At 43.1% G+C, this 27,089-nt stretch overlaps 1 protein-coding gene across 4 annotated transcripts in view; it reads left to right on the top strand.

Moving 5' to 3' along the window:
• The first annotated feature begins 3,248 nt into the window (after positions 1–3,248).
• Positions 3,249–27,089, top strand: part of IQSEC3 (IQ motif and Sec7 domain ArfGEF 3) — a 96,812-nt gene continuing 72,971 nt past the window's right edge. For 3 of the 4 annotated variants that reach the window (XM_064736452.1, XM_064736444.1, XM_064736436.1), the window contains exon 1: positions 3,250–3,799. In XM_064736452.1, coding sequence (XP_064592522.1) covers positions 3,300–3,799 — 500 coding nt within the window. In that variant the 5' untranslated portion in view covers positions 3,250–3,299. Of the gene's footprint in view, positions 3,800–27,089 lie in introns of all 4 variants that reach the window. The other variant, XM_064736428.1, reaches the window with a different exon arrangement.

The following is a 27,089-nucleotide window of genomic DNA, read 5'->3' as shown; positions in this document are numbered from 1 at the left end:
TGATGGCTACACTCCTACCATTCAGTGTTCACCAGCCTGCAGAGCTGTGCAAATGCTGTGTGCAGGTACTGTGGCAGCACAATCACACGGCCTCAGTGATGGCTGGATAAAAGGGGAGGCGTTTTCCAGCCATGCAGGATCTTCCTCACAGACAGAAAGGAGACATTCACTTTGTGGTGATGTGCTTGCAGATTCCTCCTGCATGAACACTCCATCTTTACTGAATTTTCTTATTACAGAGGATTATGCAACTCTATTAACTCTTGAAGTTTTGTAAGGAAATCCTTGCAGAGTCCCTCATGTTAGGCACAAAAGCATTCTGCTGCATTTCCTTTGGCACGTGCTCTCTTTAGAAACCTGGAAGGTCAGGGCTGGTTGTAGCCTTTTTGTTCACCAGTTACAACATCTGCACAGAAAATAGGTTTGTTTCTTACTTTCCTACTAATCTGCTTGGTTTTAGCTTACCAATACATGGCTGTAGGTCTCTGTTTAATTTATGACAAAGATTTATCAGTACAAATTAGGCTAATAAGGTTGCTCAAGCAAATTAAAGGTGCAGAAGGAGGGAGTGAATACATCAGGTTCACTCTGTGCAGTGAAAGTCACATCTGATAAGCATTGAAGCACCACGACACAAGACTTCCAGGCTGTTTTGCTCCAGCCCAAATCATCCAAATCAGGATTATTTTTTCTTTTTCTTTAGTATTTCCTTAAGAATACATGCCATGACCTGGCTGGCTTTACCTGGATAGGCCAGTGTGATGTCTATGACCCTTATTTCTTCATCTCTTTTATCCAGCTGACTTGCAAAGGAACATGATGTCTGTCCACTGCAAAACCAGAACTCTGCACAGGGCTTGCCTTAAGCTTTAAAAGAGCCTCCTCTGTTCTACCAAGTAAGCAATCTGTGCCTGAAGTCTCTCCTAACAATGCTCTCTGTGTGTGTGTGCACATACAATTATGAGTGTGCACATAGCCACCCCTGTTTGTATCCCAGAATCTGCTAATGCCTAAAGCATGTTATTTCCAGTGTTATTTCACTGCTGTCCCTGGACTCTGTTCCTGTAAGGCAAGACTCAAATTCTGCTGTTCAGTCCTGCCTTTGAAAGCAGACAGCATGCCAGCACAATTTCTCAAACCATCAGCACCACTCTGCCCCAAATATAGCTTAGGTGTTTTCACCTCCTGTCTTCCTGTGTGTGCCTTTTTCCATATTCCCCTGCAACCATCCCTCCCCTTGTTGAATAATGCCAGTTTCTGCTAAGTCAATCTCCTGTCATAAAACGTTATTGACACACACTAGGCAATAAGATGGAGGAACTTTTCCCATTCAGTTTTCCAATAAAATTATAAATGTGTCAGATTTGAATGCTCACATCCTTAGAGTTCACTCTGAGGTCTTCCCCCAACACACAGGGGAAATGTGGCAATGTTGAATGATACTGCAAAGCCACCTCTAAGTGCCTGCAAGAGAGCTGTGAATAGCAGCTCTGGTTCAGGAGAAGTCTGTGAACAGTTTCTAATCCTGGTGATTCTGTTTGCACCCGTTTCCATTCCTAAGGCTGTCTGTGAACAGAAGGGACTGGAAATACACCTTCCAGCTCATCTGAAACAGAGATTCTCTTTCACATTTCTTCTTTCCTCACTTCATGAAATCCTTGCTACAGAGCAGGTCTGGCTGATCTGAAAAGGCAAAATGAGAGTAGCTTTACACTCCTTGTACAGTGCTTGTACTATGAGTCAAACCTACTGGCATGCTTGTCCAAAACCTGACTGCTCGTGATGCCTCCTGGACCTTCTGCACTCACAATGACTGGATAGGATTTTACCCATTACAGGAATAACCTTATGGACCTACACAGAGGTTACTGACAGTGATTTTATTACCTTTAATCAGGTTATTTACTGATGAATGTAATGGAAAGCACACGGATAGTCTCTCAGACTCAAGGCTGTAAGTTTGCAAATACTTATGGCTGTGGATAAAGAAGGGCTACAGAAGGTATTTCTTGAGAAACGAAGAAAACCTGCATGGAGTCTGACAGCAAAGGCCCTGCCTGTCTGCTCTCACATCTACAGCACCTTCACCCCTAGCAAAACTCCACAATAAACCCTAGCTTCTTCCAAAATACCTAAAGGACACCAAAACTTCCAAGCAAGTTCCTTTAACATCCATTTTCCTCAGAAACTGCTTCTGAGACATTTAACCCTGCATTCAGGTTACACGAAGGACATTGAGGCGCTGGAGCAAGTCCAGAGAAGGGCAGTGAAGCTGGAGAAGGGTCTGGAGCTAAAGTTGTGTGAGGAATGGCTGAGGGAGCTGGGAGAGTTCAGCCTGGAGAGGAGGAGGCTCAGGGGAGACCTTGTCAGTCCCTACAACTCCCTGAAAGGAGGCTGTAGTGGGGGGGGGATCAGGACCTTCTCCCAGGAAACCAGCGACACCGCGAGGGAAAATGACCTCAAGTTGCTCCAGAGGAGCTTTAGGTTGGGTATTACAAAATATTTCTTCATTGCAAGAGTAGTTAAGCATTGGCTTAAAGCACAGGCTGCCCAGGGAAGTGTGGAAGTCCCAAATAGAAGCAGACTCAGACCATGGCTCTTAGTGCAATGCTTTAGGAGGCATAATGCTTTTCAGCCAAAGGTTGGATTCATGATCTTGGAGAACATTTCCAACCTCAATGATTCTGTTTCTAATCAGGTGAGCTAAAACCAGGGACGTTATCAACACGGCAGCCTAAACTAGACACAATGACTTAAATCACTTTGGAAAAAAACCAAAAAAAAACCAAAAAAACCCCAAAAACTAAAGAAATCGCAAAGGCATCCTGGATAAGGAAAGCAGAGCAAGACTCAGGAACGCCACTCAGAGAGACGGAGACCGGGTACTGGAGGGGTTGCGAAGGGCTCCGCAGGGCGCTCGCCCCGCACCGGCCGCTCCGCTCGGCACCGGCACCGGGGCGCGGCCGGGTGGGCGGGGGACGGCGGCGGGCGGGGCTGCCGAGGGACGGAACGGGACCGAGGGACGGACAGGACCGAGGGTCGGACAGGACCCGGTTCCCAATTCCCGGTTCTCGACACCCGCGCGTGCGCGGCGCGGCCGGGGGCGGGCTCGCGCGGGGGCCCCTCCCGCCCGCTCCCGCTCCCGTTCCCGCCCGGCCGCGGGAGCGCGCGGCGGCGCGGGTACGCGTGTCCGTGCCCGTGCTCGTGCCCGCATCCCGCGCCGCCGCTGCCGCCGCCGGAGCGCCGGCGGGCGGGCGGGCGGGCGTGCGGGCGGCGGGGCCCGCGCCGGCGGCCGGGGCATGGAGAGCCTGCTGGAGAACCCGGTGCGCGCCGTGCTCTACCTGAAGGAGCTCACCGCCATCGTGCAGAACCAGCAGAGCCTCATCCATACCCAGCGGCAGCGCATCGACGAGCTGGAGCGGCGGCTGGACGAGCTGAGCACCGAGAACCGCAGCCTCCGCGGGCAGCAGCAGCAGCAGCAGCCGGCGGCCCCCGCCGAGCCGCCCGCGGCCCCCGCCGAGCCGCCCGCGGCTCCCCCGGCCGAGCAACCCCCGCCGCCGCCCGCGGGCCAGCCCGAGCCGCTTCAGCACCACCAACAGCTCCCGGCTCAGCCCGCGGGCAAAGCGGCACCGGCGGGGCCCGGCGGCGGCGGCAGGGCTGCCGGCCACCAGCACCCCGCGGCGCAGCCCCACCAGCACCCCGGCGAGAAGGACGGCAGGGACAAGGGCTGCTGTGCCGCGCTGCTCCAGCACAAGACCCCCCAGGCCATCGGCAAAGGCGTCCTGAGCCGGAGAGCGGAGTAAGTGCACGGGGGAGAGGGGGCGGGCAGCGGTGGCGGCTCCCCCGGGCCCGCATCCAGCCGGGAACTGGGTTATACCCCCTGCAGCCTCGCAGGGAGGGACAGGCAGTGTGTGGGTGGGTGGGGAATCCCTCCCTCGATGCGTTCTCGGGGAGAGCGGTGCAAAGAGGAGCGAGGATGCTGCTTCCAAGAGGCAGCAGCCTCCCGCTCCGCTGCGCTCATCCCCGTGGAGAAGTGTCTGTACCCCTTGGGCAGCGCACCCGCGGTGCTCACACACGGCAGCGTGCCCTCATTGTCTGACAGAAATAAATAACTCCGTGATCGACCGTGAGTGCGGCTCAGCCTCGCAAAGCACAGCAGCGCTGTGGGCGCTTCTGCTTGCCTTAAGTTGCTGATATCTGTGTAAAACCCCCATCCTCCCTGGAGTGAGCTGGGGTTTTCCTGCCCTCGCTGATGTAAGGGGTGCATTTCATTGCACGTGATGGATACAGATGCAGTGTTAGGTTTGACATTTAGGGTGCTTATCGCCCTCGCGTGTGGGTTGTCTTTTTTTTTTTTTTTTGGTGGTTTGTTGGGTTTGGGGTTTTTTTGGTGCGTGGCATCTGACACTGATCCAGCACTCGAAAAGGACAAAGTATTTTTTGCTGGTGTCTCGTCTTCAGTGAAGAAAGCTTGACTACTAGTACTGGGTACTGAAATGTATTGGGTGTGCATGAATGTATAGTAAACAAGGATGAGCATTCCAGCACTATAGGTGGAAAGGGCTACTATTGGAGAGCAACACTCTCTTGGATTATGTATTCAGGATATGCCATCAGTTCACCAGCTGGTAATTACAGCTGCAGTCAGTATTGTAATTTCCTTTGTTTAGGCACTTGGAAAGCAGGGGGATATTTTCTGGTTGAAAGCCAGAGTTAGTAAAGTTAGAAGGAGAAGGAACATAGTTTCTGCTGTGGCTTCTTTTAGATAAGAAAGAAACTAACATAAGTAGTTAAACTAGATCAAATGTCTTTCCTAGAATTGTCTTTGTCATAGTGATGTCAAAACAATTGAAATGCACAACACATAAGTGCATATGAAGCACACAAATGAAGTACACAAGCCTTTTGACAATTTAAATAAAGGGACCCTTCTCTCTTGTGTTTGTTTTGAATACACAAGCAGAACTACAACATCTAGTTGGATTTTCCATTGGTGTAAGTGGAGTTACACCACTTCATAACAGCTCAGCATCTATCATGTGATTCTGTGAAAATCAGTGAAGGTATTGCTATTGAAAGAAAGGCTGTTAAAGGAATAGGTACGGTCAAGGCATGCTTGAATCCCAAAAAGCATCTGCTTGCTTCTAAAACACTGCACCGTAAGACTCAATTTTTCAATCACAACTTAGAGGAAGTGAGTGGGCTCCTCAGAGTATTAATGCAGGTAGTAAGCCTTTGCAGGATCTGGCTCTTATTCATCATGAAATAGCTGGAGTTTAAAAAAAGAAGTGGGGCCAGATCCTGAACTCATGCCAATTGGTGTAAATCCAGAACAGCATCGTTTGAATCCCTCAAGTCAAACCACTAAGAAACCCAAATAAAAATGCATAATCAACCTCATTGTTTTTAAGGAGTGACTCCCTGCAGTGAAGGCTCTGTAAGAAGCATCATCTCGGCAAGGGCTTTCCTTGCTTCTGCACAGAGTTTCTAACATACGTCATTTCACAGACTGAGGAATCAATTTCTCTGCATAGGACTAAAGACTTCCTCCTTATCTGAGCTCTTTTTGCAGTGGGTTTGACTGGGGGAAGAATTGTAGGGTTTTTTCATGCACAAAGAGAAGAGCATTAAGAACCCAGCTGATTGCTGGTATATCATATGATGATCTTTCTGTTTCAGAGAGGTAGATAGAAGGTTGGATGGAGCCTTTTTTGTGGAAAGTCAGGGCTGCTGCTGCTGGGGATAACAGAGCAATCCCTGCAGCGTTCTTCGCTCAGGAAGATTAAAATAGACTGCTTCTGTTTCCTTCTATAGCTTAGGCAAACCAAAATCTTTGTATAGAAAAGGAAATAAGAGAGATGCCAAACAGTCCACATTTCTCATGTCTGCAGGTTCTTCTTTTCCCCCCACTGATTGTGTACACTGAGTTTTGTACTCTCTCGTCTCTGACTGTTAGAGGGAAATCAGAGAGACTGCAAATCTAACTTTAAGGCAGCTTGGATGGAGGGTGATGAATCTTTCACCACCAATTGACAGGATGCCCAATATACCTTATCATTCAGCTCCAAACCTGTGAGTTCTATTTTTGCTTTTGTGTGACAGCAGGGGACATACATGTTAATACCTGCACAGACCAGGTATCTGCTCTCTCTTCCTTCCTCCCCCCATGTCCAAACATGTTTTTCCCTGTTATAAACTCTGAAATTCAATGTTATCTATTTTTTTTTCTCTTAGCCATGAGTAGAGGACTGACTGCTCACGACAGAAAATGGCCACTCTAAACAGAACAAAAAGGATATTTTAGCATGTTGGGATACAGGGGCTGAAAGCAGGGGTTAAAGCAGCACCCAGGCAGTGCCCTGCTGCCTCTGCCCAGTAATGGAATTTCCTCTGCCTTCACAAAACAGGAGGTTCTGGCAATGTGTTTAAGGGTGGACTTGTGCTGGTCCTTCTCATCTCAGACACAGCCCACGGATTTTGCTCATTTTGAGTCGGGTTTGAGGGTTTTTTGCAGCCCAGCTTACCTCAGGCTCTGGATAGAAGAGAAGACCTGAGCTTTTGGACACATGTCAGCTGGAACAGCCTTCTGCAAGGGATGTCTTCTGCAAAAGAAGCATCTCTCTTATTTTAAAGAAAACTTCAGTCTTATTTTTGCTGTTAGTTTTTGTAAAAACTGACAACTTTTTTTTCTTTAAAGCTTAAAAAAAACAAACCCAACCAAAACCTACATTTTAAAAGGGAACAAAACCAAGATTATCTCTGTAAATGGAAGCATTCCTGACCTATGCAGAGACCCCTAATTGTTGCTGCATGTCTTTGTGTGGGAAAGGTGGTACTCAGCTTTCCTGTGAAAGAAGAGGAAAAGAAGAAAGATTTTTGCAGAGATTTTCAGCAAGAATTAGGCTGATTATTATTCCACGGCATCTGTCTCTTTCTACCTTAGGAGGCTATTGCATAAGCACCTCACAGTTTTAAAAACAAAAAAATAAGGTCATTCGTCATGGAATGTTTTACTTCAAAAAGATACAGGTTGCCAAATTAGCATAGCTCAGATCACCCTTGCCAGGCAGCCTCTTGTCTAAAGGGACCTTCCCAAAGTGTCGGCAAATTCTGTGAATATAAATTTTCCATCCCTTTTTATCAGAACACAACCTCCCTTGCCAATCCCCAGTACCCCTCACTGAATATCAGGGAAATGCCACAGGGTTGAATTTAGCAGATTAAGTCTAAATGACCCAAATCCTGCTGGTTTTTATCAGAGAAACTCTCAGTAGGAGCTGTCTACGAAGGACTCCTGTTCTGAGCCCAGGAATTAGCAGGAAAACTCACTCTGATAAATACAATTAGAATAATAGCTAATAATCCTTTGTAGTTCCTTCCATCAAAAGACATGGCTGCAATTCACAAACATTCTGTGTTAAAGTGGCATTAAAGTCTTCTTTTAACCATGTCATCAGCAGTGAAAAGAAGACATAGAAACAGTCTTTGTCTAGCATGACATAATGGATCTGAGTATTGTCTGTAAATTATTAGCCTGTGTTTGGTCTACAAGATAACTCCTCATGTAAAACAAACTCCATGAACTCTTAGAAGAATTTTTCTAAAGTCACGTTTTCCCAGAGGTCTTAAAGCTCATTTTTTATTTGCCCTGGACTGAAATCTGTATTATTTTATTTTGTACTGAATTAGGATAGAATTTTTTATCTCAGTAAAGAGGCAAGTTTTAAAAGATGGTGTTGAAGTCACTTATTCCTCTTGTGTTCTGAGGCTGCTGGGGTTTTTTGTTAATTTCAAAAGCTCAATTATGTAACTTTAAAATAAAGATATTGCATATGCAGAGGTGCTGTTTTCCATAATTTTTCTTTTTAACTATGTGTTGATGTTCTATTCTATGGATTATCTCCAGGGTAAAGACATTAGAAAAAAATCCTACTGATTTCAATGGGAGCTAACAACAACTGTAAATATTATGGTTTACCATTAACATATTTTGCTATATTTGCGCATTGCACCAGCACAAAAAAACCTGCAGCAATTAAAAAAGAAGATCAGAACAATTCCAAATGGCTCGTGTACCCCAGATATCCATTATTTTTTCACTTTGGGCACAAAAGGAATGCTACTTTTGCCCTCTTCTTTCAGTGCCTCAGATTTCCTCCAGCATATTTCGGGGTTTAACTCCCCTGAGCTTTCACACACCAGAAATAGTTGCATTGGTGCTGCCCTGGCTTCTGCAAATCCCTGCTAGCAATGTTCTGTCTCAGCATCAGAAGTTATTTGGAGTGGAGTGCTGTAAGCAGGTTTCAAATGACAGAGGTCTGCATTGGCACAGCTTCACAGATGCTCAAGTCCTGCTTAGATGATTTTGGCATAAAGAGCACACCGAGAGGAAAACAGAAAGCAGACTCTCCTTGACTACATCTAATTTAAAGATATATCCATGCTGCTTCCACTGCAGTCAGCTAAGACATACTTTATAACATATAACATATACTCACAATCAGCTAAGACACACTTTATAACTTCCATCTCAATAAGCTAAGACATACTTTATAACATATACTTTATAACTTGCATTTTACCTACAGCAGGGCCTGTAAAATCCTGGGCAGAGGAGTATGGAGTTAGTGATTCATGAGAATATTTAAGAAGTAATAGATGAAGTGAGAGATGGAAAAGGATTTAGCTTAGGAAGGGTTCAGGATGAAGCTTTAGCTATAAAATTGCTGAGTAAGGACAGCACAAGGAGTTCCACAGGGATGAGACTTCTGTAGGATGCTGTATAAAGTCCCAGCCAGAGCAATACAATATCAAGGCTGAAATTTCTATTGTGGGAAATCAAGGAAGGAATTCTTGTGAAACAATGTCTAGCAGGCTTTGGAATAGCAAAGACTTGTACTCATAATTTAGCAAGAGGAGCTGGGGGCTGAAAACAACATCAAAAAGCTGAAATTTAAAATACCTGAACAAGAAGGGACGCAAATGCATTATTTTCTTGGTTTTTTGGGGCTTTTTTTTAGTAAGATGGTGATATTTTTATGTCACTCAACCTTTCTTCCATTATGCTTTGTATCACCCCATTTGCTGTCACTTCCCAGGCAGATCCAAGTTAAAGCTCTGTGAGAAGATTTCAGGACCAGTGGACTTACATGGAAACACTGTTAGCATTCCAAATAATATACACAGGGCTGGTTGGGAGAGTATTAAAGGGGAAAATGTCCCAGCTGAGTTTGTGTTAACAATGTCCTTGAGAATTTCTGCCAGGGCCTCAGTGCCAGGTGGCTCTTGGGCTGCCTGTCCCACTCTTGGCAGCAACTTCCACATCCCTCATTAAATGATGTGCACGGGAACATAAAGTTTAGGCATGGTTCAGACAGTTTATGCATACAGCAGGTGAGATCTGCTTATCTACTTTTATCAGAGAGACTGCACACATTCCCACAAACAACATATTTAAAATTATTTACACTTTTAGTCAGAACAAATCAGAGAAATCTCACTTCAGGATGCTCATATACTCCTTAGATAGTGCCAGAACAGAGCCTGTCAACTGGAATTTGGGTCTTCTAGTAATTATGGCATCTACTTACTCTTTAAAAAAAGTTCACATGATAAAATGATGTGCACTTCTGCAAGCAAAAATACCTCTACACAAATATATAAATTAGACTGTAGAAATTTCTCAGCTGTAGTTTTTTCCTTTTGCCTTGGAAATCAGGTTGAAATGGGAAAAAAGAGCTACTGCCTGTCTTTCATAATCTTTCTGTATATAGGGTTTATTCATCTTCTGCTTTCTCTGTTATTTTCCCTATAAATGCCATTTTAGATTGCTTGTTTTCTTCTTTCTTTCCTAGTTCAGCAGTGGTTTATTTCCCTTTTCCATTCTCAGTTATGAAACCTTTTGTTTTTCTCCCTTAGGAAAACGTTATAGAAAGCCAGAAATAATTCTCTGTTTAAGAGAAGGAATATATTTTATTTGCTTTAGAATTATTTGTAGCCTGTGCTTGTTACTTGGTCCACATTCCATGGAACCACATTAAAGAAAATAAGAAAAAAATAAAAGTCATTCATAAAGACAGAGTCTGAAAATTTTCTCTTTTTTTCCTATTTTTTAAACATTATATATATATATACACACACACACATATATATGTGTATATATATATGTATATATATATATGTATATGTGTGTGTATATATATATATATATATATATATATATGTATGTATATTCCCCTTTTTTTCCCCTCAAAGAGATGTACCTTGAAACAAACTGATATTATTCTTGTGTTCATCTATTCTGGAATATGTAATTTCATTTAGTTAAGCCCTTGGTGAGAATATGATAGTCTTGACTGTTGGATTTGTTCTGCCCAATGGCTCTATTTAAGATCTCAGTTCAAGCATTAGACTAGCAGTCCTAAAATCAAACTTTAATGCCTCCTAAATTTATTTTTAACAGACTTGTGATGCTGGACTGACCCTTTCATCTCTATGTATTTTAAGATCTGTGACAAAGCAGTTGGAGATCTATTGTTATAGACAGGAGTAGGCAGGTAGATCAGGAACAATCCTTTTCTAAATTCCAGCATAGGAAGCAGCCTAAAGCTGCTGTTTCTTGCAATGTGTACTGCAAGGCAATATGTATATTTGCACATAAAAAGAATGTATTTGCATGAGCATTTGTCCACAGCAGTGTCTCAGAGCCAAGCTGAAACAGCACCTAGTTTCTGTGCTTTTTACATATAAAAAAGCAAATCACTTGCTGGAGGAAATCAGAGCATCTTCAGTGATGTCAGTACAGCCCTGACAATTTGCATCACCTGAGGATCTGAACCAGATTTTTTTGTATCTTTCCTCACACAGAAATGCACATCCCTCCACTGGTGTGAATGAGTGCTGATAATAGCAATGGATAGCAATGCACAGAGATAATGGTGAACAATGAGAAAACCATTAAGCAGCATTCTCATTCTCCCTGTAATAGGTTTGTGATGTTCTCTTACAGTATTTTAATACAAGGTGGTAGGAGCTTTGTTGCTTCAGGGTTATAAAGACATATTTGCTCTTTAGATAATGATTTTTTTTTTTATTTTCTCTGTGCTGTGTTTGCACAGCCTTCTCCTCACACAGGTATTCTTGTATTATGCTCATTGCTCAGCCCTTATTTTCATGTGGTCTAAAGTTGCACTTTCTCAGAGAAATAGAAGTGGATCAATATCTTCCACGATTAATCACATCTAAGAGAGACCATTTTGATGAAATTGAAGTGATTTTAAATACAAAATTAAATCTTATCCTTCCTGCCCTCTTCTAGCTGAAAACAAGGGGATCTGTGATCTGCAGAGCTAATGAAGCTTGCTTTCCAGAAGATTTGTGTCACAGTTACATTTTCTGATGCATAACAAGATGTGAGTTCTGATCTGAGCTTCTCCTGGTGCTGAGGCTTTTATAACATCTCACTCCAACATGGAGACTCCTCTGTGGAGAAATGGCTTCAGTTCACTCAGCAGCAGCCTTTTCCTCATAGGAGAGCCTACAAAGTTCTCTCTATTACACCCTGCCAGCTACTTTTATGGAACTTGCTAGAGGTTAGTATCTCTGAAATCACTGTAACTGACTCAAACTTGGTTGAAACTCTCTGTGGGATTTGCAGTTACAAAGCAGAAACCAACACAGACACATACACACAGAGAGAAAGAGAGACACACAGGCATAGGAGGAAAAAAGGAAAATATTATATGGTCACAGAACTCACATTTTGCTTAGGAACCCAGGGAATAAAGACCAAGTCCTAGATCAATGAGGCAATGTGCATCAGATGGCTGAACAGTCCACTCCAAATCTGTGACCCTGTCTTGGAGCAGGTATTCTGTTTTAATAGCTGCTTAAAACTCTTGGAATATTAAAGGTAATGAAGAATTGGGGAATTACTGTAGGAATTCAGGGGACACACAGGCAGAGGTTTACCACTGGCAAATGGGATCTGTTGCTCCTCCTGGCTTTCCATATGAAGTTGGTGGATTATCTTGTTCCACCTGCCAACATTTGCATAGGCATGGGTTGCTGCTGAGGAAGTTACTGCTAGAGAGTTTATATTTGTTCACTAAAGCATCTATGTCATTCTCAAGAGAAGTAGAAAATTGACACTGAAATGAATATAGATCTTAAGGAGGCTTGGGATATCCTTCAGGTTTTGCTGAACTTTGGATGTTTCTTCAAATTCTGACCTTTCTATTAAAATTCAGGACATTGCTGTCAGTCTGTTTGGCACATTGGTTTCTAGGCACTCTGAAGTGGTTCACATTATCCTGCTCCGGTGGGAGAATTACTCTTACACTGTTTCTTCTTCAACCTCAACATCCAGCACCTTAGTATTGCAGTGCCTGTGTGGACCCTGCCTCCACGGAGCATCCTTCCATCTGCCTCCTGGAGCAGTGTTGTTTGGCCTTAAGGTTCTTCACACACTTTTTAAGTGATAGCATTTTTGAAAATGGAAGGTATCTCTCCATATTTATTGAGATTATTTCCTTTCTTTTTACCTTAGTTAAGAAACCAAGCTCAGCCCTCTTTTCTTGATTTTTCCCCCACTGTGAGGAATCCTGATTCTGCCTCTTATGGGCAGTTCAGCTCTACAGTCAGTTCAGAATTCTCACAGATGTCCTTGTCTTTAATTTGCTGTTTTTTAATTTGCAAATCCATTCCCTGTAGGGCACCAGTAAATTGCCTGTGTCTGCCTAGGTACTCACATGGCCCCCTTCACCATAGTGGCTGAGTATCTGGATTTGTCCTGATGTCCAGGGACACTGGACAACTGCCCTTCATCTGAACTAGCAGGGAATCTGGGGAATCTCCTACCTTTGCTCTGAGGATTCACTGATTCCCATGCCAAAGATCTCTCTGCAAGTTATTTTCTTCCATAATCTTCTGTGCTAATAAATCTATGTCCAGTCAAACTTCTGAAGTAGATAGACTGCATGGCTCAGTAATTCATGCTATTTCACAATCTAGGTAGGTCTAAGATCCAGATTCTGTCACCTTGTAAATGCAAATCTGCTTGGCTGAATTCACTTAACTAGGTGGCTTTGAATTGGAAGAGACATGAGATAACATCATACCCATCTGATGTTACAGATGTTCTTGAGCTGACTTCCATCCCACCACTGGAACTGGTGAGAGTTAGCTCTGCATACTGTCAGATTCTCTGCATACTTGCCATGACATCCATTTGGCATGGCACAGCTGGAAAGCTTCCCCCAAGAATTCTTTATTACTCCTGTGGGGACTGTGATCCCCCTGTTAGCTTCAGGAACATCCAGCGCTGTTTGCTGGTTTCTGCTGAGGAAGGGGTGAGTTTCTCCATTTTGTTGAACTGAATACAGAAATATTTTCCTCACTAGACATGCTCTGACTGGAACTATTACACCACCTTTATCACCTCATTTACCATGGCTCCTACAGCCATGTGTACAAGCTGATAGGGAATACCAGATTATATCCTCGTTGGAAGAAAAGTGTTGGCAAAAAGTTTGAGTCTCAGACATTTAAAGGTTTTATTTAAAGGTATTTATCCCTGAAATGGAAGAAAGAATCTACTAGTTTTTAAGGCAGGGATCAGACTTCTGCCAAACTGTTTGCTTTCAGCAAGTTATTTTACAGGCAGGCAGAAGAAAGGAAGTTCTGTGGCAGGGGAAGAGGAGGAGAAGAGGATGAGAGGCATCTACAGTGTGTCTCTGCTTTCTGCTAAGGGCAACCCTCAGGCTGGCTTTGAGTCTATATTAACTCAGTGTTCAAATCCCAAGCCTGGCAGCATGGCAAGAGCATTGCCTCAGGAGTGCATCCCAGCAGAGTGCACATCTGCCTGCTCCCTGCAGCCTCTGCAGCACTCAGAGGTGGGATATCTCCATATCTCCAAAATTATGCCATAATTTGGGCTTCAGCAGAGGTTATCTGTGCAGGAGGCTATGAGGTGATGGAAGAGTGGGCAGCAGTAGAGAGGAGTTACAAGGCTAAGGGGAGAAGACCCAGTGAAACTGCAGAATGCAGAAGGGCCAGGAGCCCCAGCAGAGGCTCCTGTGAAGTTTTTGAATGTGTGGTTCATTTACATGTGCAACTGTAATGACAGGGGTTTATGTTCTATTTTTATGAAGCCTCTCACACAGAAGAAATTAATAATAAACAGCAAACACTAAACATTTATCCTTAACAGGTACCAACTGGCTGAAGCCCAGTAGGCAACTTTTAGGCATAAGGAAGGAGCCCACTGCTGCATGCCCAGAGTTTATGTGACTAGCTCCCATCACTGTGGGGTGAGAGGTTTATCAGATCTCATAAAGCAATGCAGTTTAATCTGGCTGGACAATGCTTGGGAGATCTCCAAGAAATACCCAGAGTGCTAAGAAAGGACAGTGGAGTATGTTTGCAGGTAGCACAGTTTTTGGCATGTCTCTGCCCGCCATTAATACCTCTGTTTTTCAGGTTAAATGTTGGGGGCCCCCTCACACACAGAACAAAAGTGTTTTCCCTGTTCACATGCCAGAGTAAATTCATCCTCACACACCTCTCACTGTTTTGTCTCATTGACTACAGGCCTCCTTCTTCATTGTCTTCATCTTGTGAACTTGTTTTCTTTTGTGTGATGTAGGTTTGAGATGCTGACAAATCCTCACTAAGCAATTTACATCCTGCTACCTCAAGCACAAATAGTAATACAAAATAAAAGGAATCAAAGCCCATGTTTTTGCTGCAGTTCTTTACAAGGCTTCATTGCAGACTGCTATGAAAGAAATTGCAGTCTGCTGCTAGAAACACTTGCATTTAAGAGATGAGCACAAATACACATTAATGTTACACTTTAAAGTGCTTTAGGAAGTAATGCACTTACTCACATGTGGAATATTGCTAGTAAATGTCCCTACCAATATCTAAAAGTGCACCAAGTAGCAAGCAGGTAAGCTCTAGTATACCTCTAACCATGGCAAGGTCTTGTGGCAGGATGAATAATAGAAATACCATGCAAATGTAAGTAATAATAATAACAATAATAATAATGTTTCTTCTGCATTACTGTCTAGCAGTAAACCCTTCAGTCCTTACAAAGGCAGTTCTCATTTGACAGGAGGGAATGAAGACATAGAAAATGTTTTGCTAGAGTTCACCCAACCAGTCAAAGCTGAGAGTAAAACCTGTGTCCCAGGGCTCTGATCTGTCAAGCAGGCACAGGGCCTTGAAAGGAAGAGACAAACGGGACAGGAAGCGTTAAATGTTATCAGGTCACTTCTGTGGCACAAATAATGTTCCTCTAAATCATGAAATTTGATTTGCTCCCTGGACAGCTTGATTACAGAAAAAATTTTGGCCAATTAAAGATCTGTAATTTGGTCAAAAGTCCTTAGCAGACATTCATGATCGGTGTCAGTTATGTACACTAAAAAGAATGAGCAGTGGAGGCTGGAAACAAAACTGAATCGTGAATTTGAGGAGGAACTGAGACATGTGGTTTCAGGTTGGCAGGGCTGTGAATGTGCATTACATGCAAGTCCAGCAAGGTTTCTTGCAGCAATGAACTGTTTATGAGTTGCACAGAACAATGAGGGGTAAAGAGAAAAGGAAGGTTAAGAATCTATTGTCTATTTCAGTCTGCTTGGATGGCAGAAAATCTCACTAGCACGTGGAAGACATCAGAAATATTCCTCTCATGGAGGCCAAAGGAAAAGCCTCTTACAGAGGCAGGCACTGCATGCAGCCAGGGGAGCAAAAAGTAATTATCACACACAGAAGTGCGCGTCAGTAAGTTGACAGAGAACCCTCTTCAAAAAACCCTGCCTAGCAAGACACACTTTCTTCTTCCCACTGCTGTATTTCTCCTCCCCCTGTTCTCCTGTTCAGTACAGAGCCATAGAGGGGTCTGCAGCCTTGTCCCCTCATCACCTTGCACTATCACAGCAGTACATGCAATCACCAAGTCATGCAAAGCCTTGTGCTGTGACATCTTCCCTGCCTCACCCAAGAAAAGCTTTTATATGATGGATATGTCTGGCTTAATTGGATTCTGGGCTGAATTTTAATGTCCAGTAATAAGAAGAGCATTTGTGTTTGCTCATCCCTCCTGGTTGTGGCACAGGCTTTGATGGTAACAAGTTTCATTATCTCATCCTGATTAGCTTTTAGCGAGGGACATCATTCTGAAATGGATCCTCCATCCTGCCTGGTTTCCCATTCTATGCTGGGGCACACCCAGTGGTTCACAGACCCAGGTGCTCTGTGCACACTTTGGACTTGGATGAGAGCAGGAACACCCAGGGAATTCTTACAGACCTGGCACCACACTCAGTGGTGTATTCAGTGTAGCCTAGGCTGCATTTGTTAGCAGCAGAGTGGCAAGGGAGAGGGCAAGCATGCCTTCAGGATGTGAATGTGCCTTGGATGTTTATGGAGTTTCCTTCTCTTACCAGGAGGGGTTATTTGTGTTGGTTACTTTCTCCTCTCAGCTTGTACTGTAGGATCTTGGAGTACCACAATCTCACTCTCTTGCCATTATCTTCCAGCTCTATTTTTTAATTCTCCATTCTGGTGTTATTTCCTGCTGTTGAATTCCCTGAGATGAGCACTAACCAGCGGCAAAATTAGTAACTGTTCTCTGGGGATCCAGTTTGGCATTAGTTGGAGATATTTCACAAAAAATAGTTAAAATATGACCAATTTAATGACATTTCTCTATTGCTAATCCTTCTGTTAAAGTCACAAAGTGACTTTTTGTAGTACAGTGGCTTTTGCAAAGATAGCAATAATGATACAGTCTTTCAAGAAAAGACCTTAGAGCTCCTCTCCAAACTTCACTGGCTTCTTCCAGACAGCACCTCCAGTTTGTTCTTACTGAGTTCACCTTTATTCCTCTTCCTCACTTGCTATTTTAACCTCTTTTTGCCCCAAACCTCCATTCTACAGCTCTGCTTTGAGAGCAGAGGGTGAGAGCTACAGTTTAGTAGCTTTGTTTGAATCCAGCAGTGCTGAGAACAAGGCTGTGAGGAAAGTTTCTGCTGCTCAGTTCCCAGGCAGCTCTTGGGAGGACAGGGAGCATGGCATGCCAGCATGAACTGAACAGTAGGATAGGTAGGATGATACACCTGTATCCTGATTAGAATATCAGAATATATTAGAATATCCTGATTAGAATATATATAGCCATGTATAGTCACTCACTATTGTCTATGAATTGTCTAAGTGAGATGTGCTTTATGTCACCTCTACTCAGTTTTTATAGCTGGTGATTTACATGGGTTTCAGAAACCCACTGAATTAACAAAATCATCAGTAAGGAGAGATGTAAGGGAATATTTGCCCAATGTTTTTTTAAAAGAACTTCACATTTAATTGTTTTATTTAGTGGTGCAGTGATGAATACAGAAAAAAGTCAGCTCTTGTGGCCTGTTTTTTCTGCATCAAAGGGTAAACGAGCACATTCTGAACCTGGGACTAAAAATGCCACAGAGACAGCTTAGGAGAAAGCAAAAAAGACGTCATGCTACAAAAATGAAAAACTAAGCAAGAGGAGCCAAGGTTGGGGAACTTCTGACAGAGCATGAAAAACCAGAGGTGGGAGCTCTCAGTAGGAAAGCAAAATGCAGATGGAAGCAAGCAAAATGCTACCTGTCATGAGTTCGTGCCCTACACTGAAACAGAGAGCCACAGTTAGATGTGCAACTCAAATCAAGCATGGCCTTCCTCAGTATCAACCTTCTGACCACAGTCTGTGGGGCTAAAAGATTCCTCTTTTAGGAGGAGTCTCTCTCTGTCACTCTTTCAGACATCCTCTTTTGCCCCTCCATTCCTGAGCTGTTGTGGCAGGTGCTGTGGGGTGAGCAGCAGCCATGGCCTTGCTTTGGGACAAACTTCAGAGATTTATTTATCAATACTAATGCTGCAATGGAGGATTCTCCTGTTTAAGCTAAAATAGGTTTTGTCTACTACTACTACCCTCTGCTAGCTGGGGAGATCTCCTGTGGCAGACCATGGAGTGGCTACCATCCCAGTAGGCTACTGTTGGGAAGGATGAAAGTTTGACAAGAAAGTCTCATGTATGCTTAGGAGAAAGATTTTTAAATGTAGATTCTGATGAAAGAATAGAGATGGAAGCAAGTTTTGATGTAGAAGAAAAGAATTGCTGAGCCAGTCTTACTGGCTAACCAATGAAGCAAAGGGTGTGTTAGTTAGAAGGGGTTTTTATGACTTAGAGCAAAGGATAAACCCACCTCAAACAAGAAGATGTTTTTACCAAGCAGGAAGATAGCACATGCAAACAAGTCAGCAGATGATGCAAGTAGAAAAAAGGTCTCAGAATTTTCCACTGCAAGAAAACTGGATAACAACTTCTAGCTTAAACTGTAATGTACTTTTAGTGATTGGAGAACAGTAACATGAATATGGTAATTATAGTAGTTATGATAGGCTATAGATAAAAGTTAAGGTATGGATTGGTTCTACTGTATTAAGATGCTCAGCAAAGTAGATAATGCAATGTAACCAAAACCCCAAAGGGTCTCCAAGCCTGCCTGCAGCTGGAGATGACAGCTGTGGGCACAGGCTCTGTCACTCACAGCCCTGGACTGCTGTAACATCTTGGATGGAATAAACTGCATTTTAGAGTCCTGCATCTCTCATTTAGGCTCTTACAGGCTACCATGTGTTTGAATTAAGATAAACTAAAATGATCTTAGTGGTGTTTGTGTACTCTTTATGATGATATTTCTGTGGGTGACAAATCCAAGTTTGCTCAGCAAAGATGCTGTGAAAATCCAGAACTCCATTTGTGAGTTTGGGGTTGCTGGGCAGGATTGAGGTGAATGCAAGAGGCCTGCATTTTAAGGAAGAGATGTGGGGAACTGGAGGAAGTGGTGAAGCTGCAGGACTCAGATGAAGACTGAGTTGTGCAAAGGACTGGCAGATGCTGCATTGGCAAGATGGGTGAAGGAGAAGGACTGGAATAGCATAAGAAAGAGCAGGACGGGGTTCTAATGCACCTAATCCACACTGGAAGAACAAGCAGTAACTTACACACCTCTCTGCATGAGCAGCAGGGCTCTGTGGATGAGCAGGGCTGGGCTAGCAGGGTTTGGGCACTGGCAGCAATCTGGGTGCTCAGGACTAAGCTAAAGCAGGTGCTGCAGGTGGGAAGAGCTGCAGAGCTGCACAAGGGAAACCTGCCTGCACTCTGCTTGCCACAGACATTTGCTATTAATCTTTTGCTTCCCCAAGTGCTGATATTTATATAAATTATGGAGGAAAAAGAGAAGTTCCTCAAATGAAGAGGGAAAGGCTCTGTAGCTTCATATTTATGGACTTAGATAAAAGAGAACTTGATAGGGATCTGGAAAAGTGACATCTCAATTTTATCCTGCCTGTCACAATGATGAGTGCAAGCCTTGGCTGATTACTTGCCACTGACCCCTCCCTTTCCCTTGTCCTCTGTAAAGTTCTGTTTCTCAGGGGCTCCTTTTCTCTGAAAAGTTCAGGTTGCTCTTTGTCCTTACAGCCTTGTGATCTCTGCTAGTACCAAGCCAGAAATCACCTCATTTGCTGATGGGTATTCTAGTTAATAATAGCAAATCCATGCACTGAGGATATTCCTGGGCTGCTTTGCAAGACAGGAATGCTGTTCCAAAGGCACAATGCTGGCATACATGGGGGGATGCTTGCACCCATCTGTGTCACCCCTGAGAACTTGGGATGTCCCATGATGCTCACCAAGCTGTATTTAAAATGGTGGAAAGAGCATGACAATTCCATAGCTGGCTGAAAATCTCCTGGGTAGAAAGCCTTGCTGAATTCCCATGCACAGGATTTCTCTGTGTGTGTGTATGACTGTTTGGGGATTTGACTATGAAGAATCTAAACCAATTTTCTCCATCAGTCTTTTGATGTTGTTGTTTTAATTATTAATTACATAAGAATAGGTTTTTTAAAAAAGATAGATGAAGCTATCTCCCAAACAGCATTCAAACCAGTCTCCAAAATAAAGATTTTCGACAAAATAAACTATGGACTTAAAAAGAAAATTACTCATATATTTTGTCTGTTTCCAGTGTCTTCCAGATGCTTAGTGTGACATTCCTGTTGTGATACCTTGGCACAAGTGGAGAGTAACCATGGAAGGCAGTGAAGCCAATCCAGTGGAAGTCCCCAGCCATGAACAGGCAGAAATGAGGAGAGAGTAGGGGCCCTTGATGTTCTAGTGGATGTGCAGGCAACAGATTCTGATTTAATCAAACTTTTAGTAGCTGGACTGAGCAGTTAATAGCACAAGTTAATTTAGCCTTGGTAGAAGCACAGGCTGCATTGCTAACTGAAAAACAGATCTTGAATAAGCAAACAAGAAGGGCAGCACTGTCCCAGAAAAGTCTGTGGTCTGTGTGAGAACAATTAGCTGTAGGAATGGACATGTCATGTGTCCCAGTGCCACAGCAGATTTCAGTGCACTGCTGCATATTTCAAGGTTCATGCCCATCCTGGGTCTAGCACAAGTGAGACAAAGATGCATGGGTAAATATTTTTTTTCTTTTGACTTGTGTTTTAACTTTTGGCCCAAGCAGATTTCTATTTTCTAAACATTATGAGTATGAAGCCTTTGTTACCCTATTTCCTATTGTTTAATTCAGTCAAGGATACTGGAGAATCACACATAGGAATGTCAACACACTCCTTTCCTTCCACACTCCAGTATTTAAATAGAAAAACCTCAAAGAAACTCATCATCACCAAGACCCTCAAAGAATGGAATGGAATGTAAGCTACTCTGCCTTTATCCCTCTTCCCCTACTTCTTCCCTGACACACATGGTTGAGGAGAGCCCCAGGTTCCTTTCAGTAAGGATCTGACACAAAAGAAGAAGGTAAATCTGAATAAAAACTGTGAGAGGAAAGGAGATATGAAATAAAAAGACAGTGTCATATGAAGGCATCCTTTATAAATGCTAAAGAAGCAAAAAACAAAACACTCTATTGTACCTTGCATTTCATTGCCAATTATTTAGAGGGACACAGGAGAGCACCAGCCAGTCTGTTGTAATACATGCATACTTAATGAGTTGCCTCTGTTTAGCCTCCTCCTTTAACAGACTGAGGGTCTTGAGACAGACAGCAAGCCTTCCCAGGGAGAGATAATAAAGACAACACTGATACAAGAACTTATTAGGAAAAATTAGTTTCAGGAGAGTGATTTATGTACAGGATCTGGTAATCACCCCAGCCCCAATGCTGCCTGACAAGAGTGGTTTTTATGAAGGAATTAAACACCAGAATCAGTGCTGCATGGCCCTGTCCTTCAGAAGGCTGGCCTAATTAAACAAAGCAAAGCAAAACATCAAACAGCTGGAAGGAGATGAGGCAGTAGCTAATGCTATCAACTGCTGCATTTCAGAGGCACAGAGCTGCAGCACGTTGTGCACCATGACACTTAGTCAGCCAAAGTTTCTGCTCCTGCATCAGACAGACTTTCTGCTGTGCATGTTGAGCAGCCCATGCTCAGATCCAGCACTGCTGTTTTGAGGAGAGCTACAGGTGAACTGCTGAGTTTCCCATTCTCAAATGTGCGAGTATTGCTCGATCACAGAGGTTCACAATTACCTCACAACTTGTGGAATTTCAAATGGAACATATTAGTGGAGGAGCCTCTGGATTTGTCTTTGAGGACCAACCTCCAGATGCATTTGAATTTCAGTTTGGTAATATTGTACAATTTCATTTTTTTATTTCTTCTTGACTGTATTCTCCATTTCCTTCCATTAATAACAATTCTTCATCTTACCTTTCATATGAGTACTCCTTGGATTGATATAAAAGCCCTAATTTTATTAGTTGCCAAGGCAGAATTGGGATGCCCAAACCCCATTTTAACACTCCCCATCCACCTCTGGTACTTCCATCACACTGTTTCCTTTTTTTGTCTTGCTCCCTGAAGGTTTTTCTTCCTATAAATCTTCCATTGGTCAAAACCATCACAGAGCTAGAAAGACAGAGGAATTTGATTTCATCTGAGGTCAAACAGTAAATGTAAGTGTCATTCCCTTGATCTTTTTGAGAAGCAGAGGCTACCAGAATCTTTCTGAACCATTAGAAGCAAGAGAAAGGCTGAGGAAGGTGAAGGAAATGCTGGCATCTCCTAATTTCATCCTGACACTTGGAGCTCTCAGTACCAGCTGTAAAAAAGTCCCTGGCTCTAGTTCCTTGCAGACAAAAGCAGCTGTGCTGTAGATGTCTAGTGGCAAAAATCCACAGCACTTTTATTCTGTGTGCACTGCAGGCAGCAAAAGCCTTTCCAACAAACTTGGAGCCTCCAGCAAAAGAGCAAAAGAAGAGAAGCCAGAACTAGAAAATGTCACAGAAAGAGAGCAAAGGAAAGAAAGAATATTACACAAGTCTTAATTACTGTAAAAATAAAGTGTGAAAGCTCAAACTCAATGACCCTGGAAAGCAAGCCAAGCTGTCTGCGGGAGAGAGTGAGGATTAAAAAAGACAGATCAGCTGAGGAGCACTGATAAAGAATGCAGCAAATGTTTTGGTTTAGAATCTCCCAGAAAACAAATGGAAGAAAGGCACAGACTTACATATGCACAATCAAAGTAATCCCTCCCCAGCCATAACACCCGAGCAGCCCACAGGAACCTGCGTATTCCTAGGCATCCACAGAATTTTGTTCAGGGCACTTTGCACTTGAAAAGATCAACCTATTGAGTTGGACTTGGATGGTCTGCATATTTCATATCTACATAGAGATTATTAAATATTGACTAGTATATAAAAGAAAAAAAAACAACCCCATAAAGATTCAAAACACCATTACTCCTTCTCTGCTTGCTAACATCTCATGGGCACCTCCTGGCCTCAGCTGCGGTTTAGCTTCTAAAAGCTGAGTCAGTCTAGTTGCAGACACCTTCAGAGGTGTAAGAGTTCAGCTGTGGATTATGGAGAAGAGAGTGATAGGAAAAGTCACAAATAATTGTCTTTCCCATTTTAAGGATCATGACAGAAAATTTCAGGCTATGACACTGAACTGTTGAGTGAAGAACATCAAAGAATATCCTTCCAACCTCTAATATCTTATCCATTCTAGCTAGCCACTGTTAGATTTCCAGAATCAGTGTAGTATGGAGCTGTACACAGATATGAAAGTTCAATTCACCCTTAGTCTCTTTGCCATTTAATATTCCTAAGGATAATCAGACATGCATTTCCTTTCTTCATGGCCCTCAGCAGTCCCCAGCCCCACAGGTCATCCCCAGAGCATCCCTTTGATACAACCAGACAACACCATCTACTGCAAGCATGCTCTCAAGGTGACCATGACCACTCCAATGGATTCTACTTCTCTTCCTCTATGATCCCAGATCCATGGTCTGCTAGAGGCTTTGGGTTGCTCTTAACAGGGGCTCCTACACAGTAGTGCAATTAAATTTCCATGTGTTTCCAATAGTTGTGTGAACTGTATCAGGGTGATTCTTAGCATTCCTAGCTTGCACTGAAACAGTTAAGAAATTCTCTCCCTCTATAACCTTAACAAGGTTTTTCAGAAGCACTATTCCCCTTAGAAAAAAGAGTTTGTGAATTAAGGAGTTCAGAGCATATGTAATTGGAAACAGTTCCATCAAATAATGGCTGTGGACTGGAATTCCCCTCTTGCCCTGAGGGACATAGTACTTTTTTTTTCCAACACAGAAGAATATGAATTTCCATTTACAGAATCCTTTTTCTTTCTGAGCACTCAGACTGACCATTATTTGCCACTGAGACATGAAGGCAGCAGCTCCCTGTAATCAGAATTGCCATTTACTCCACAAAATCTGTTGTACAGGTGTTGGGCTTGTGAGCTGGGACCAGGCTGTTACTGGTGCCCTGGTGATTTTTGTTAACCAAATGGAGTTTGACAGAAGACTCCATGTTTAGACACACAAGCATGGAACAACAATAACAACAACAAAAATCCATTTAGTCTTACCAGGAGTTCAAGTGGCTTCAGCATTCCTTGTTGCTGGGGGCACTGAGCCTTTCAGCACCATGCCATGGCTCAGGTGCAGGGTGCCCCAGAAGGAAAGGTATCACTCATTGCAGCACCCCCTTCAGTTTTTGTTGGAAGTCTTCAATCCAGCTGCCTGCTCAGAATGACTCATTTATAACAGCCAAGGGAGTTTCTTAACCTGTTTCTTCAACAGCTAAACAGATCTTTCCAACCCGATGAAGGAGGTCTAACAGCTGCAGTACAAACTTGACTGTGGTATTTTCAGGGGCCCCATGGCAGGAAGGAAAGAATGAATCTGACTCCCTGTTCTTAGAAAGCTAATTTACTATTTTATGTTACTATGTTGTATAAAAGAATACTATACTAAAATTATACTAAAGAATAGAGAAAGGATATTACAGAAGGCTGAACAAGATACTAATGAAAAACTTGTGACTTTCTCCTCAGAGTCTGACATAGCTTGACAGTGATTGGTCATTAAGTTAAAACAATTCACATGAAACCAATCAAACAATGACCAGTTGGTAAACAATGTCCAAACCACATTCCAAAGCAGCAAAACACAGGAGAAGCAAATCAGATAATTGTTGTTTTCATTTTCCTCTGAGGCTTCTCAGCTTCCCAGGAGAAGACTTCTGGGCAAAGGGATTTTCCAGAAAATATGACAGTAACACTTGACACAGTCTTTCTGCTTTGGACTCTGAATATGACCCTGCTGTGAATTTTGTCATTCTAAACACAAGGATCTTACTCCAGTTCTTTCCAAAGGAGAGAAGCATGCCTTTGAACATGGCAAGGATACAACACAAGTAATGCCCAGTCTTATCCCTAAAACATTTCTAAGTGCCAGTCATAAACTAGCTGAGCCTCAGTCTGTGCCTGTTTCCACATTTTTTTCTTATATAAAGGCTCCTCATGCTGCAGTTTCCACTCGTGAAAGGAAACAAAGCTATCAAACACAAATAAAAGCATAATTTCCCTTTTCTAGTCCAGTCAGCTGCAACAACATAGTCAGAAGTGCACAAAGACTAGTGCAAAGTGATGAAGAATCACAGAGAAGCTTATGGAGGTCTGAAAGCAGTACAATGGCATACTCCTGTGGGAGCTCACAAAATCCAGTCCGTACACTTGCTTTAGGACAGTGAAATAATTTTAAGGAAACCAGACATCTTTCAAGGAGCATTGGTTTCTGAGGATTTGCTGCAGTCATGTGTGGTATCTTTAGCTTACCTGCAATGTACAGTGAAGCAGGGCAGCTCTTAGTTCCTATCCAAAATGGCTTACTGATCTGAGCATTTATTTGCAAAGAGAGTTCTGTTCAAAGGCAAAGAAACTGTCTTCTCAGGGGCTCACAGTGGAGCAGCACATCTCAGATTTGGAGTCTGAACAGCAGTGTTCCCATCTGCTCTGACTGGCTTTAAAATGCTCACTCTTCCAAAGTCACCAGGACATTTCAGGTGCTCAGTTTTCATTAACACTCATGCAAAAAGAGCAGTTAGATCTTCCCAGAATGACTTAAATCCTTAAATAATCTTCCAGTATATTTTGCAAAAGAAAGTGTTTAGATATTCCTGGCTCAAAGCTCCTCCTCATAGGGCTCTGCAGCATCCTGACTGCCAGATCACACCGAAGAAATGGGTGGGCATTCAGTGGCATTCCCTCTGTTTTTCTCTCCCCACTAACTACCTCATAAAGCACTTAGGGGATTGCTGGGAGTATTTTAAAAGTTGTCTTTATTTCTTATTCCAAACAGCTGCTCTACCTGAATTTTATGAAATATGTTAGTAGTGCCACAGAGGAAAAGGTGGTTTCACTGCTTTCTTTGACCAGCTATGTCTCTCACACTGTCTGGAGACTTAAGACACTCAAGTTTGGCATCCAGGCATTAATTTTTATCTCTTTCACATCTTCTCCAGCAACAGGGTTTCTAATACCTCCCCCTCCTCAATACCAATGCAGTCATATTTGTATCCATGGTCACCACTGCTGAACCAGGAAGACCATGTTACACCCTGGGTCAGTGAATCATTTTCCAATGTCTTTCCCATATCTATGGCATGGGAACAGACATCAGAATGCCAGCAGATGGGATGGGTGTGGGAGAGAAGGTGAGTGTCTTCACAGGCAGTTCTGAACTGTACTAACACCCTTTTACAGGAAAGTACACTTCCATTTCTCAGGTGAGGCTCAGCCACCCTAAGCCCAGCTGGATCATGCTGCTAAATGAGGGAGAAAACACTGCACTCAGTCTGGGATGATGGGATTGTGCTACTGGAATAACAGCATCTAGTGGCTAGTCTCCAGGAAGATAAGTTAGAATTCAGAATCCCTTTCTACTGAGCACAAGCATAAGTTTTTGTAATCTCCCTCTGGCAACATTTGAGAATATTTATGGGCACTAAAACTGGCTAAGAAACCACCCACACATTTTCAGTGTATGATAAGCTCTCATGAGAACCTGTATCTTTCAATAAAACGCAATGCTTTAGAATTAGCAAACTGGTTTTTGTTCCTAGATTGTTCATTGGAAGGTCATTAAAAAAACCCAACACTTAAAAGTCTTTTAGTGCTCCTTCTGAGCCAAACAAACACTTCTTGTCAGGAGGCTGTTTGGATTCTAGCAATTTTTGACTAGTTGTTGCTTAATGAATCGTCATTTAGACAAAACCCTGAATACTTTGACTCCTTTTGCTTCACCCAGAAGTGATAATGGGTCATGGCATCCTTGGAGCAAGCTGTCAGAAAGCAACTCAACAATTTTGCCTCTAATTGGACCCCTTAACAGAGCAAGGAAACTTCCTACTCATTATTCCAAGAATAGCAACAATGCCTTTTGAAAGAGGATTAGCAGAGTGTTCAAGTGTGCCAGTACTGCTCAATCTGAAAGCTCCTCCACTGATGCCAAGCAGCCAGATTAGTCTGCAGGAGGAGGGAGCCTGCCCAGCCTGATGTGTGGTGTTCAGCATGGGTGACATAAGTTGAAATGGGGTGAAAACTCAGAGTGACTCCATGCGAGCAAGCACAGTTACAGCAATTCCTACTGGCAGGCTCAGAAGAAGAATTCCCATCTGCAAAACTGG

Source organism: Zonotrichia leucophrys, chromosome 1A (assembly GCF_028769735.1).
Source record: "Zonotrichia leucophrys gambelii isolate GWCS_2022_RI chromosome 1A, RI_Zleu_2.0, whole genome shotgun sequence".
Classification (NCBI taxonomy): Eukaryota; Metazoa; Chordata; class Aves; order Passeriformes; family Passerellidae; genus Zonotrichia; species Zonotrichia leucophrys.
Note: the sequence above shows the minus strand (reverse complement) of the source record. Positions and strands in the feature narration are given on the sequence as shown.